The sequence below is a fragment of the Colobus angolensis genome, unplaced genomic scaffold (genome assembly GCF_000951035.1).
Source record: "Colobus angolensis palliatus isolate OR3802 unplaced genomic scaffold, Cang.pa_1.0 Scaffold110, whole genome shotgun sequence".
Classification (NCBI taxonomy): domain Eukaryota; kingdom Metazoa; phylum Chordata; class Mammalia; order Primates; family Cercopithecidae; genus Colobus; species Colobus angolensis.
This window is the reverse complement of record NW_012112031.1, coordinates 2,245,999-2,261,003: the sequence shown is the minus strand read 5'-3', so window position 1 is coordinate 2,261,003 and position 15,005 is coordinate 2,245,999. Positions and strand designations below refer to the sequence as shown.

At 44.3% G+C, this 15,005-nt stretch overlaps 1 protein-coding gene across 2 annotated transcripts in view; it reads left to right on the top strand.

The window, feature by feature from the left end:
* SMG6 (SMG6 nonsense mediated mRNA decay factor) overlaps window positions 1–15,005 on the top strand; it is a 262,067-nt gene that overhangs the window by 59,332 nt on the left and 187,730 nt on the right. The window contains exons 9-10 of one of the 2 annotated variants that reach the window (XM_011956067.1): window positions 5,217–5,278; window positions 13,326–13,471. In XM_011956067.1, coding sequence (XP_011811457.1) covers window positions 5,217–5,278; window positions 13,326–13,471 — 208 coding nt within the window. Of the gene's footprint in view, window positions 1–5,216; window positions 5,279–12,918; window positions 13,159–13,325; window positions 13,472–15,005 lie in introns of those variants that run through there. The other variant, XM_011956075.1, reaches the window with a different exon arrangement.

The following is a 15,005-nucleotide window of genomic DNA, read 5'->3' as shown; positions in this document are numbered from 1 at the left end:
TTTTTTTTTTTTTTTTTTAATTCTCATCTCATCTCTGACAGGAAAAATGACGGTAAGGAAACACAGTGCCTCCTGGAACCTTCACAGGCCTTGTCTCAGGTGTGGGAGCATAAATGGCCAGTGGGCAAGTTGTATGTTATTTATCCTTGTTCTTGGACTATAAGCTCCTTGGCATTAGAGACCCTGTCTTGTTGGTTTGCTCCTGTACCCAGCATAGGAACGCGGGGATGAGGATGACGTGTGAACAACATTACCAGTGCGCCCACATCCTCCTCCGCCTTGTGATCTCAGTGCTTGAGAGAGACTGGTAAGTGGGCTTTGACTGAATGCTATGAAAGTCCTGGCCATTTGACTAACAGGTACTCATGAAATTTGGTCTCCACCTATGTTGTCTCATATCTAAGAGAATAGATCCCTTTTCTAAAATGCAACCAAGTTTTGTTTTTTAAAAAATATATGGGGCCAGGACCTGTGACTCATGTCTGTAATCCCACTACTTTAGGAGGGTGAGGCAGAGGATCGCTCGAGCCCAGGAGTTTGAGACCAGCCTGGGCAATATAGTGAGACCCCGTCTCTACAAAAAATAAAAAACTAGCCAGGCGTGACTGTGTATGCCTGTAGTCCCATCTACTCGGAAGGCTGAGGCGGGAGGATTGCTTGAGCTCAGGAGGTCTAGACTACAGTGAGCCTTGATTGTGCCACTGTACTCCAGTCTGGGTGACAGAGCGAGACCCTGTCTCAAAAAAAAAAAGTATATAAAAATAGAAACATTCCATACAGATAAGAGAATAATAATTTATGCTCCTCAAAATTACTTTAAAATGCACTTTGGAATTCCTTTAATACTGACTACCCTTACTATCCTTAAAATGATTCACTTTTCAGAAATTCCGTTTTTCACACGACGCTGTAGAAGCAGGAATCACTCTTTCGGAACTGAAATTGGGCCTGTTTCCGAATCCCCTCCTCTTGCGTTGTTGTCTCTGAACAGCTTTTCTCTCCTTCCTTGTTCCACAGGCACCAAGCCCTTAGACACAATTGTGAGGGATAATTTTCGAGGCTTATGTAAAACATCTACTCCTCAGACTTCTTTAATTTATATTATTTCATTTCATCCTTTTAGTTCTGAGTTAGGTAATGTCAGTGGTAGAAATTCCATTTTACAGTCCAGGAACAATCCAAAATATTTTACTTACAATCCCACAGTTAATGACAGGACAGACTTTACTGTGTGTCCAGAGACCTACCCATCCATCTGCTGCCATTAGTGTCTCTTTGGGTTGAGCGCAGGAGTCCACAGTGAGTTTGTTTTGGACTTGAACTAAGGAGACAGAAGACCCTTAGTAATGCTAACACTGCCTCTCAGGGATACACCCAAGGAGCATTTCTGTTTCAGTGAACAGTCCATAAATATGTAAGGAAGATCTGAACGCAGGTGGCCTCACAATTTGAGAAGTAACATCTATTTTCCATCTGAGCGAGAACCATCTAGATGTATTGTTAAAAATAAAAAAGTCTACCAGGCAAGGTGGCTCACGCCTGTAATCTGAGCACTTTGGGAAGCCAAGGCTGGAGGATTGCTTAAAGCCAGGAGTTTGAGACCAGCCTGAGCAACAAAGTGAGAACCCTATCTCTACAAAAAATAAAAATAAAAATAAATTAACCCTGTGCATGGGTATGCGCCTGTAATCTTAGCACTTTGGGGAGGCGAAGGCGAGAGATTGCTTTAGCCCAGGAGTCAGAGGCTGCAGTGAGCCGTGATGTTGCCACTGCACTCTATGCTGGGTGACAGAGTGGGACACTGTCCCTAAAATAAATAATAAAAATTAAATAGCTGTAGAAATGGAATTCAGTCCCTGGTGATGTATTAGAGAGAAAGGAGAAAGGAAGCTCAGACTAAGGCTTTTGTGACTGTGGATTTGGTGTCAGTTAAGAGTTCTCCAAAGTATCTGTCTCAGTGCTAGTTGGCTTCATATTGTCTCTTATAAATGTTGTTTAGGTCCGATTTGATCAATATGTAACAAATCCGCTCCCTCATGTCACACGTCTTCTAGGATGTATCTGCATTTTTAGCTCCTTTCCTAATTGAAGTGTTATTGAGGACAACAAAGAGAAAGTATGTTTAACAGTGATGTTCAGGCTAAAAGTAAAGCAGTGGTTCTCATTAACTAAGGTTAGGGAGAATGTGTGTATAGTTTGAAAAAGTTATCTGAGATTTTCTTCACTCCCACTAGTTGAAAAGTAATGCATTGAAATGGACTTTTTGCAGTTAAAACATGGTAGTGGCAAGTATGGATTCAGGTAATTAGGTGGGCTTCATCTCCGACACTAAGGGAAGGATCTTGGTGAAGTACACTCGCAGCACAGATGCTCCAAACCTCTTGGCGCTCTCATTTTAGTCCAGGCAGTGCTGTGGTTCAAACAGGATGAATTTCCTACCTAATCAGGAAGGAAAACTTAAAAGCAAAACTTGAACGGCTTTTTAGTTGCTCTTATTCCCTCGTTAGCCCTTCACTGAATCAGCTCACCAGTTCTTTTCCTGAGATAGGCGTAGGATAAGAGAAAGAAAACTGTATTTGGAATCTGAAGACCTGGGTTCAAGATTTAACTCTGCTATTTACTAATATAAAGTTGCTTAAATTTCTGAGTTGGCTTGGGGGATGGTATTTAGGCTTGAATGAAGTGAGTTAGTATCTTTTTGTTTGTTTGTTTGTTTGTTTGTTTGAGATGGAGTCTCACTCTGTCTCCTAGGCTCCTGCCACCACACCCAGCTAATTTTTTTTATTTTTAGTAGAGACGGGGTTTCACCATGTTGGCCAGGCTGGTCTCAAACTCCTGACCTCAATTGATCCACCTGCCATGGCCTCCCAAAGTGCTGGGATTCCAGGCCTGAGCCACTGCACCCGGTCTCTTCCATTCTGTTGATGGAGCCCAGTGTCCCTGGCCCTGACTCACCTTGCTGTATAGACAGGTTATCTTCAATGAAATATTCTGAGCTTTTTATCTATAAATTAATGTTAAGCTAGTATTACCGATTAAGTGTAACTCATTTAAAGCAAAAATAGAGTGAACATTCTATGCAGAGTTTGATGTTGGTCATTGGTAAAGTGGGAATGTACCCCTTTTCCACACTTGGCTTCTGTGTGAAATAGATGGAACTGCCATAGCTTGGTTGGTGTTCTGTTTTGCAAGAGGATTAAACAGGGAATTTTTCCTTTTGGGGCAGACTGCCCAGGGATACTGGACTCCTTGCCCTGACCACTGGGATCCTGGGGTCAAGATTCTTCACTTTTCTTCCTGGCTGGCTACAGAGCCCTGAAGATACTGCTTCTAGGAGACCAGGGAAGATGACAAGGAGGTTTAGTTTTTTCGATTGTCTCTGCTTTCTTTGGATTTGAATTGAAATTTGTTTCCTTCCCTTGTTTTGCTGAGAAATCTTTTGGTTTTGATGGAAGTAGATTTTCTAGAACCTTGAACCACGATTGTAAATTGGTGGCTCATGGGCCAGATGTATCTGGCAAATGTGTGTTTTTTGGCTTCTTTAATGCTTACATTATTTTCATTAGTAGCCAACATGTAAAAGCCAGAGGATTTCACATAAAAATCCAGATTCAGTCAGGTGCAGTGACTCACACCTCTGTGATCCCAGCACTTTGGGAGACTGAGGCAGAAGGATTGCTTGAGCCCATGATTTTGAGACCAGTCCAGGCAACATAGTGAGAACTCTAGTCTACAAAAAATTAAAAATTAGCCAGGTGGGGTGACACTACCTGTAGTCCCAGCTACTCAGGAGGCTGGGGCAGGAGGATTGCTTGAGCCCAGGAGGTAGAGGTTGCAGCGAGCTGTGATCGCACCACTGTACTCCAGCCTGGGCGACAGAGTGAGACCCTGTCTCAAAACAACAAAACAAGCTGAGTGCAGTGGCTCACACCTGTAATCCCAGTACTTTGGGAGGCCAAGGCAGGTGGATCACTTGAGGCCAGGAGTTGAAGACCAGCCTGGCCGACATGGCAAAACCCTGTCTCTTCTAAAAATGCAAAAATTAGCCAGTTGTGGGGGTGTACGCCTGTAATCCCAGCTACTCGGGTGGCTGAGGCACGAGAATCGCTTGAACTGGGAGGTGGAGGTTGCAGTGAGCTGAAATCATACCACTGCACTCCAGCCTGGGCGACAGAGCGAGATTCTGTCTCAAAAAACAAAAACAGGCCGGGCACGGTGGCTCAAGCCTGTAATCCCAGCACTTTGGGAGACCGAGACGGGCGGATCACGAGGTCAGGAGATCGAGACCATCCTGGCTAACATGGTGAAACCCCGTCTCTACTAAAAAATACCAAAAAAATTAGCTGGGTGTGGTGGCGGGTGCCTGTAGTCCCAGCTACTCGGGAGGCTGAGGCAGGAGAATGGCGTGAACCCTGTAGTCGCAGCCCCTCAGGAGGCTGAGGCAGGAGACTTGCCATGCCGAGATCACACTACTGCACTCCAGCCTGGGCGACAGCGAGACTCCGTCTTAAAAAAAAAAAAAAAACAAAAAAAACAAAAACCCAGATTGCAGTTTCCAGCTTGGGCCCACATAGAGGATTTGGCTAAAACTGGGGTGGAATAGTCATAGGTTGCTACTGTCTCCATCAGCATACTTCATGCCTAGCCCTGCAGACACTTGAATTTTCAGCTCAAGTGTTAGAGTTCAGACACAGAACATGAACTCTAGTTTTTAAAGCTGGCGAAGTACAATTTGATGAGTTAGTGGTGGGTTACCTTACTCTTGGTTATCAAAAAAGAGTCCTGCTTTCCTAGCTAAGAAGGTAGAAAAATAACTCAAATAGAACCACGGACTTCACTAGTATCCTCGCTCCTGTAAGAGTTTCATTTCCATGATTATGGAGCCAGGGTGGCTCCTAGATCCTCAGAGAGCTGTGGGCATCTTTCTTTACATCCTGCTTATTCAGATTCACCACCTCATCCCCTGCACACAGGTACCACTGCCGGCAGAGGGTGCTGTCTGCTCACTGAGCCTGCTGTCATCTTGGCTCAGCTGAGCGGCAGCTGTTGGGCATGTGCCCTGGGTCTGTGAGAGTTTGGGCATGTCCATTTGGTTCCCATCCCTAGTGCCCACCCCTTAGACCCTGGCCAGGTTATTGTGTCACTGGGGACTGTGTTCAGTAACAGGAAACTGGGGAAAGTTTAATTGTTTTCTCCTCTCCCTTTTTCCCATGCAGCTGAACAAAAGGTTCATCCTCAGTTTTCTCCATGCCCATGGGAAGCTGTTTACCCGGATTGGGTAAGTGTGCAGGATGTTTATTTTATTTTCCTACATTACAAGTCATTTTGGAATTTAATATTGTTAGCAACTGGACTGTGTTTGTAACTGAGGGCACAGGGTGTGAATTCTTAGAGGCCTCCACCTTCTCTTCTCTTCCCTTCATCTTCTGTCCTACTGTGCTCATGAAATTTGGGAAATATTACTCTCTATCTCTCTTGTTTCTTCTTTCTCTACCTTTACTGAAACCCTTCTTTAAATACAATCTTGTCCCAGCCCCCACCCCGGTCCCTCTGGGTTTCTCTTTCCTCTGCCTTCCGGCTCAGTCCCCAGTGAGCACCTCAAGGCAGTTGTGCTAAATCCCTGGGTGCAGCTGTCAGGGGGTCCTCTTTGGGAAGAATACCGTCCACTAATTTTCCATCAAAAATAAGAGTAACATTTTCTCTCTATGTCCTTCTGACCCATATCCTTTCCTCCTATGCTTAGTTTCCTGTGCCATATTGCTGATCTCATTAAATACCAAGCCTCTTACAGTTTCATCATCCACCATGGATTTCCATAGACATCTCAGGGAAGGTGGTATGTGCAAAACGAACACTTGACTGCTTAAATTCCTGGAAACAGATCGAGTTTTGAGTATTCCTTTATTCCTTGGGTGGATCCGAGTTCTTCCTCACTGCGTAAAACTAGTGATCCTCAGCCCAACGTAATGCCTACACACCAAAGCAGATGGCTCCCTGGAGCCTCTTTAGTACAGGATCTCCCTGAGTGTAGGAGAGTGAGGAGCAGAGTAGGTAGCAGTGCCCCCAGACCAGTCTTCCACTCGACCAGTCTTCCACTCGACCAGTCTTCTACTGGATTCTAATATTTTCTGAGTTGGAAGTTGTATTGTGAGCTACCCTTTGGGGTGATTTGTTTTGAATTATAGATACCCCAGTTATTGTCAGTGTTTCCCTTTCACTTCCCGTCATAACTTCGTAAGTTTATCTGTAATTCTCTAGAAAGCTGGCCTTTTTTTTTTTTTGAAACAGAGACTTGCTCTGTTGCCCAGGCTGGAGTGCAGTGGTACGATCTCGGCTCACTGCAACCTCTGCCCTCTGGGTTCAAGTGATTCTCCTGCCTCAGCCCACCGAGTAGCTGGGATTACAGGCGCGCACCACCACGCCCAGCTAATTTTTGCCTTTTTAGTAGAGATGGGGTTTCACCATATTGACCAGGCTGGTCTTGAACTCCTGACCTCATGTGATCCACCTGCCTCGGCCTCCCAAAGTGTTGGGATTACAGGCGTGAGCCACCATGCCCGGCCTAGAAGGCTCTCTTAGTGGAGGTAGGGGCTATGTCACTTTCCACATACTGTTGTAGGTGACTTTTTGGAGAAGTGGAAAGGCTTGGTTCCACTGGAAGAAACTGCTCCACGGGCGGTGGACTAGAAAGTGTGCTTATTACATATTCATTCGGTATCAACCTGGGTAAGATTGACAGTGATGGTCATTGCAAGCATAGTTTGGATTTCAAAATGACTTGGGAAAATTGGAAAAGGTACTAGTAGATGGATCTCTATCTGTAGACATAACAGGTGGAGACGTTCACTCAGGCAAAGTAAACTAGATGCATCACTGGTCCCATCTCCTGCCTCCCAACTCCGCCGTCCTGCCACTGCCACCAGTTTAAGTTCCACTCTGGCAGTTTTTGCCTCACTATTGTATTCCTAGAGCCTAGCATGTAGTATTTGTTGTATAAATGAATGAATTATAAAAAACGGATGGATTGCCAAACACTGCAGAGAAACATGTAGTATTCTAGTAGGTTACTGTAGACCCAAGACAGTCACTAGTGAGTAATGTAAGGCTGTAGTTACAAGGTGGAAGTTACTTACATTTTTAAGGTGATACCGGAATCATCTTAAAAATAACACATCAGAGTAGGAAATACCATTGTGCTACTCTTAAAGTAACAGTTGATGGTACTCCTGCTTTTTATTTATTCTTTTTTTTTGAGAGATAGAGCCTGTCTGTGTTACCCGGGCTGTAGTGCCATGGCTATTCACAGACATGATCATACTACAATATAGCCTTGGACTCCTGGCTCAGCCTCTCATGTCACTGGGACTACATGCTCCACTACGACAACTGGCTTATTTACCTTCCTTTTTTTTTTTTTTGAGACAGAGTCTCACTCTGTCGCCCAGGCTGGAGTGCACTGGTGTGAGCTCGGCTCACTGTAGGCTCTGCCTCCCGGGTTCATGCCATTCTCTTGCCTCAGCCTTCCGCGTAGCTGGGACTATAGGCGCCCGCCACCATGCCCGGCTAATTTTTTTTTTTTTTTGGTATCTTCAGTAGAGATGGGGTTTCACCGTGTTAGCCAGGATGGTCTCGATCTCCTGACCTCGTGATCTGCCTGCCTCAGCCTCCCAGAGTGCTGGGATTACAGGCTTGAGCCACAGCGCCCGGCCTGTTTTTCTTTTATAGTTCTTGTTTTTTCATCCTTCTCTCCTTTACTACTTTTCACTCAGTGTTTTCTCTCCTTTTTTCCTCGGCCTATATTTGTTCTTTAAATTTTCCTCTACCATGTTGCCCTAAGTTGAGATTTCTCCACCCTTGGCACTGTCGACATTTTGAGCCAGGTGACTCTGTTGTGAGGGGTGTCCTGTGCGTTGTAGGATACTTAGCAGCGTCCCTGGCTTCTTTCCACTGTGTGCCAGTAGCACACTCCCCTACCAAATGTGATGATTCAAAATGTCTCCAGACATTGCCGAACGTTCCCTGGGAGACAAAATTGCCCCTCGTTGAAAACCACTACTCTAGATGTTTCTTGCCCTGTTAGAGACTTTTGGGACTAAAAAAGTTATAAATCTTGGTGCAGAATGTAGGAACATTTAGGATATATTTTTATCAGCTTATGTAGTAGTTACACCCTGATTTCCCCTCCACTTCTAAAATTCTTATATTTCAGCACATATTTTGGAATAAGTTTGGGAAAGAACCACAGTAATGATTAAAAAGCCAGATAACGACCGGGCGCAGTGGCTTACACCTATAATCCTATAGCATTTTGAGAGGCCAAGGTGGGAGAATCGCTTGAGCCCAGGAGTTCAAGATCAGCCTGGGCAACATAGGGAGAAGACTCCATCTCTCTTTTTAATGAATATGATAGAGAATTTTTTTTTTTAAGCCAGAAAATGAGATCTGAAAGGAAAAATTAATTTTAAAAAACATTAAGGTAAAAAATATTTATTTAGAGGCAACTGTAGGGTGCCTACATGCTTAAATATAAAAGGGTCCTAACAGGATAGTCTTGATTTTTATGGAATGACAAGTAAGAGAAATTGGCTTCTGTTGTAGCTGGAGAGATTTGGGTTAGGTGTAAGAAAATTTCACAGAAGGGAAGATGGTTGAGAATTTTCTTTTTTTGGAGGCCTTTAAAAATGAATAGATTATCTCATTTGTCCAAGGTGGTTTACTGTGTTTCAGGTTATTTTTCAGGATCTCTTTTATTCCTGCCTGTAACATATTCTGTTGTCAAAAAGGTAAAGCCAGCCCAGTTTCACCTTCATAAGAAATGACTTACGGTAGTTTTCATTGAGGAAAATGTATGTCAGTTCTAGGCACTGCATTCCCTCTATGGGTTTCCTCTTACTCTGTCCTGGAGGTAAAATAAAATTGAGCCCCATATTTATTCTGGAAGGCAGAAACAGAAATAACATTTCTATTGCAGGGAGAAAGGTATAGACGTCTGTAAGACTAGGAAAGCAATGATCCCAAGCCACACACAACATCGTGGACTGTTGCCTAATTACCAAGAAGATGTGAAATGTGGGCGGCGTTGAGAACGAATTGAGAGTGAGGAGATTGTAATGGGGAGCAGCTGAAGGCACATCACTCTCCCGCCTGCCTTTTCAGAAAAGCCCCGACGCTGCGCTTCCGGGCATGGTCTGCTCTGTGCCTGGTGCTCCACAGTGCATCAGCATAGACTCGAATGCCTACTGTGTGCAAGATAAGTCTCTTAACTCCCAGCACTAGCTGACCAGAGGTTCAGAGCTGTAGAGGAAATATTCAGTGCCAAAAAGAGTTTGTTTTTCACTGCTTACTAGTTACAAGATCTTGAGAGTAAACAAGTCAGAGCCGCTGTGGGCTTCCGCTAACCTGATCAATGGTTTAAAGAGACGATCTCTGAGGTCCATGCCAGTCCTTATGTTCTGTAGCGCCATGATTTGTTTTTTTCTCATCTCCACCCTGGCACATGGCTTAGTTTTTTGGTTTTGTTCTTTTGCTCCTGGGTTGTTGCTATCTTGCTCGGTTTTTAAAAATTAAGAGGTTGAAAAAAACTAACCTGGATTGTTTTCTGCAGAGAATGTTGTCTAGCCCAGCTGTGTTCCTCAGCATCTGAGGGCTGAGTCCTGCTCGGTTAGTCACCGTCTGAGTCAGTCCTGGGCCTAGGTCCCGGTGTTGTCTGAAAGATTCGTTTCTTGAAACTGCCATTCAAATGAAACAAGGTGTCCCCAGAGATCACTTCACAAGGCACCACTTTTGTCCGTGAAACACACAGCCCGAAAACGATGGTATCTTCTGAGGTTTTAAAGGACAGGGACAGAGTCGTCTCGGATTCAGGAGAAGGACTCAGTCAGGGTGCCGTATGGTTCCTGACAGACCCTTTCCTGGTGAGAGGCAGATCACACCTGCGCTCGGACTCCAGTGAGCGAGGTTAGGAAGCTGCAGCCTCTAGGCTGTGAATTTGTGACAGATAGTATGCTTTTGCTTCCTGTTACTGCCTTGATCACAGTTACCACTTTAGTTTTTACTTGCTTGCCTAGTCATGCTATTTGCATAGCTTTAAAGTCTCTTGGAATTCAAAGACTGATGTATGTATTTTGTACTTTTAATTTTTAAAAACATAATGCTTGTGCCTGATTCATTTCTTAAATTAACAAATGTTCTGAAACACAAAAGTAAGATGTATTCATTATGGGAGAAATCTTTTCTTTCTTTACAGTGCTCTTTGTAAAGTATTTAGAAAACTCAGCAAAGAAGAACAAATAAAAAATTACCCATATTCCTACCTAGAGAAAACACTGTTAAAATTTTTTCAGTTTTTTTCTACATATCACATACATACTTTTAAAAATTGCTTTATAACTTTTTAAAATATATTTTGAAGTTTCTCTCACATGATTAAAAAATGTGATACAACTTTAAAAAACTAGTATTCAGTTGTATGCATTTGCATCTTAATCATCTATTGTCGGGCACTTTCGATTGCTTCCAATTTTTGGCAATTATAAATGACCACTTTTTATAAGTTTTCTCTGTTGCTTCTTTTCCTACTTTATTGCTGCGACTGCTATTTCTTCTTAGATATAATTTTATAATTATTACATAAATATCCAGAAATCCTTAAAAACTTATAACATTAAAACTAAGACTAAACTTTCTTTTAACTCTGTGCCCTCCAAAAAGATAGCACTAGACATCAGGGCCTTTCACTGCCTTTACCTGCTTACTTACATATGTGTCCATCAGACTTACTTACATATGTGTCCATCGGTAAGTGTAATTTTCTGTCTGTAACGCAGGGTGAAGCAAAGATGATTTCTCAAAGAGAAAGACATAAAACTACTTACAGGTAGTTTGAGGCCAGAATTAGATAGCATTTTGGTTACAAAACTGGAAACCAGAAACCACCTACTGAGCCCTGAGGAGGGTTCCTCTCTCTATGTGTGCCTCCCGTGGTTACTGCTGAACAAGGCTGGTTTTGCATGAGTAGATCCACCTTCCCTCGCATCTAACTAACATTTGAAGTTACTCTAACTTACATCCTTCTGCATTCAGTTTTTTCTTTTGTTTTAATCATGTTGAATTAGTTGACAGGCAAAGGGAGAATTTTTTTTGAAAAACTTTTTATAAAAAGGAAATGTGGACAGTTTGACCTGGTGCTCGTTCAAGACTTCAGCCTGACCCAGAGAGTGTTAATGGATCTGTTTCAATTCCTACCCCAGGGAAGAGGCTTCCTCAGACACAGCTTCGAAGCAAAACTGTCCCACGTGACACTTCTGTCCTGTCGTTCTGTGCTGGCTCTCTACCGCCTTTCAACACGGAGACACATGGCTCTGAAACTTGCCCAGCGTGGCTGCTTTTCAAGCAGAGTGAACGCTGCTATTCTCGTAACGAGAAGTGCTAGCCCCCCTCCCCACCTCTGACCAGAAAGAGTACTGCACAGTGTCAGGATTTAAAATGAAACCTTTGTTATAGCCCATGGGGAAAAATGGATCTAGTCCAGCCCCAAACATATCACTCTCTGCCATTCCACATCTTCCAAGAGTTTTAACGGCACTGACATTTTTTAGAGAGAAAAAAAAAAAGAATTTTGTTTTGTTTTGGAGGGGTGGGTACTTGAAATGGCATGTGGAGAAAAAAAGCAAATGCATGGCATCTTTTGTGCCAATGAAAATGAGGACAGCTCAGCAGAGAGGGGAACTGGAATGTAAACTGTAATTGACCCATAACTGTGGCACGACTTCTGGGCACCAGGGGGTCAGTAATAGGAGTTGCCATCCAAGAGCAAGGAGTGAAGATTGCCAAGATTCCAGAAAACCTGGAGTTTTCTAATCTGGGGAGTGCACTACTCGATCGGGAAGTGCCAGGATGGGTGAAGCTAGAAGCACCTTCCTCTAGAACTTGAAACTGGTTTCTATCTTTTGAGAAGGATTACCTTCCTTGTGGCTTTTCAGAAGCTATTTATTAATCCAACCTGGAGCTTTTCCCCAACCCCCCAAGTATGCCACAAGCAGCTTGTTTATTTGGGGTCTGGGGGACGTGGTAAAAAATACTTTGGTGACCACGAATTGTTCGGCATAGCCCTAAGGCCTATGTGCCTGGTTACTCTCTCTAGCACCAAGCTTGAACTTGCTTTTTCTTTCTGAAGACTTCAGCTGTGGTTTGTTTCTGTTGCCAGAGAAGCTCCAGGCATGCACCGCTGTTTGGGATCCAGTGGCCACAGTTGGCAAGGAGTGATTTGAATGACCTCTCCTTAGGAGCCCTAGGTCACTGGCTAGATTTCTGCCTCCCTGCGTTACAGCCTCTTCCTGTATTGGGAGTGGCACTTGGCCAGGGCATTATATTTCCACTGGCCTGAAAACATACAGACCCCGATGAGCAGAGGCTTGTGAGAGGGAGGAGGAAGGCAACACAGCAAGAACTGAGACAGATGACTGGGGGCCTCTAGGTCTAGGCATTCTTCAAGGGGAAATTTGGGATCCTTAGGTGGAACAGTCAGTGTGATAGTACCTCAGAAGACAACAGCAGAACTATGTCTGGTTACCTAAAGTAAACCCTTGAGTAAAAAATCTTTAGGCCGGGCGCAGTGGCTCATGCCTGTAATCCGAGCACTTTGGGAGGCCGGGGCAGGTGGATCACTTGAGGTCAGAAGTTCGAGACCAGCCTGGCCTACATGGTGAAACCCCTGTCTCTACTAAAAATAGAAACATTAGCCGGGCGTGGTGGCACACGCCTGTAGTCGCAGCCCCTCAGGAGGCTGAGGCAGGAGAATTGCTTGAACCTGGGAGGCAGAGGTTACAGTGAGCCAAGATTGGGTGAAAAGAGCGAAACTTTGTCTGGAAAAAAAAAAAAAAAAGATTCATGTTACTCTTTTAATTGAATTCAGTTTCATACCAAAGAGTTTAGGGACTGTGAAGGTTTTAGGAAATTTGTTGAGTATTTAGAAAAGCTGATGGTTTCAGAGAGAAACTTTGATTTCAGCTTGAACGCAGTTATTGCCAGGGGTGAGGAAATAGCATACCAAAGCGTAATCACTCATAGTGATTTATCCAAAACTTGAGTTGTTTCCATCTCTGAACCCTGAAAACTCCTTTATCTTGAATTTGTTCAAAATTGCAGGATACCGGGAAGGTTTGTGAAAATAGCACAGAAATGTCCTAGGCAGTAGTTGTCTGGTGTGTGTGTGTGTGTGTGTGTGTGTGTGTGTGTGCGTGTGTGAGAGAGAGAGAGAGAGAGAGGGAGAAAAAGAGAGACTGAAAGAGAGCATTGCCTCACTGATGGGTTTGCTGTATCTGCAGGATGGAGACATTCCCTGCAGTGGCTGAAAAGGTCCTCAGGGAGTTCCAGGTGTTACTGCAGCACAGCCCCTCTCCCCTTGGAAGTACCCGCATGCTGCAGCTTATGACCATCAATATGTTTGCGGTCCACAACTCCCAGCTGAAAGGTAAGGAATGTTTAGTTTCTTCATCTAGAATATAGACAGATAGAGATTAATGTAGCTTCTTTCTACCATACCTACCTCCCCCCACCCCACCCCAGAACACACACACCCTCCCCTTCCTACCATTGTCTCAGATATTTAGTTTACTTTGAAATCTATATGACTCTCTAGTGCTTGGGTGGGATGGAAGGAGGGAATCATGGGTATAGAGCTTAACTTGCAAATGCAGAGATGCTGTTGCACATCTGGCCACACGAAAGGCAGCAGCAAGGCCTCTTGAAGGCTGCAGACCCAGAGCCTCTCCCAAGGGAGAGGCATTGCTGAGATATTTCATTGCAGAGACCATACGCTTGGCAGGGATTGGGAATAGCTGTTTCTGGACTCATGTACCCTGTTTGTTCAATATGGAAAAGTCTAGTTCCCTGTGGGATATCCCTAGTGGGAGCCTGCCAGGGAGTAAGAACCAAAAATTGATGAGCTTTGGTGATTCAAATCTGGAAGCACAAAAACCACCAGGCCCAGAATTTGGCTGGTATACCAGTGTGCATTCTGAAATGTTTTTCTGAACATTTTGGGGTTTTTTTCATAGGGAGTGGGGTGGATGTGGAAGTAGAGGAGAGAAGGGCAGATTGGCAGGGTTTTAAATGCTCTGATGACCAGGTCAGGGTCAAAGGATGTTACCAGGATTTCTTCCCTTCCCTTCTGTTCCCTTCATTTCACTTAGGTAAGGATGATATGGTATGACTTGATGGAATTATGTAGCACAGGGATGGCATTATTTTCTGTGTTTATTTGCAAGGGTGATTTGGTCCATGCTGCCAAGGAATCATTTCAGAACAGTGACAGAGAGCGTTTGGTCTCAGGGCAAGAAATGCCAGGAAGTGGGAATTGGCCCATAGAGACCCTGCTGTAAAACAGATCCGGTGTTTCTTGACAGAGTGCCGCTGGGTCTCTTGTTGCCCCTTTTGGTAGCACTTTCTCTCACCGTGAAGTTGATTTATTTATCTCCCCATTTGTACTTACGGGTTATGCTTCACTTGCTTGTGGTGGGGGAGTGAGTATGCCACACTTTGCCTTGAAATGGAAATGTGGGTCCTTCTGGGACTAGGCAAGGTCCTCTCAGAGTGTGTCTGGGTTCTCAGTCACTTCTGAATCCTAGAGGATTTCCTCATCTCGTGCTGCCTGCTACAGCGTTTACAATTCCCAGCAGAAAGCGAGATCAGGGACTTAGATGCCTTTTTGAACTTGGCTAATTTTTCCTGAGATGGCTATTTGGGTAAATGGCCCTGAGGAAGCATCGAGTCCTAAGTGGCAGCACTGGTTTTCAGGGAGAAGAGAAGAAAATTTGTAAAGTGCTGTGCTGGTGAGGCCCAAAGGGGAGGGACAGTCTGCACCAAGTAGGAAGCCCACTTGACTCTGGAAATGGGCCCTGAGGTGTCCTCCTGTTCATCTTCCTCTCCAGGTGTCCTCCTGTTCATCTTCCTCTCCAGGTGTCCTCCTGTTCATCTTCCTCCCGAGGTGCCCTCCTGTTCATCTT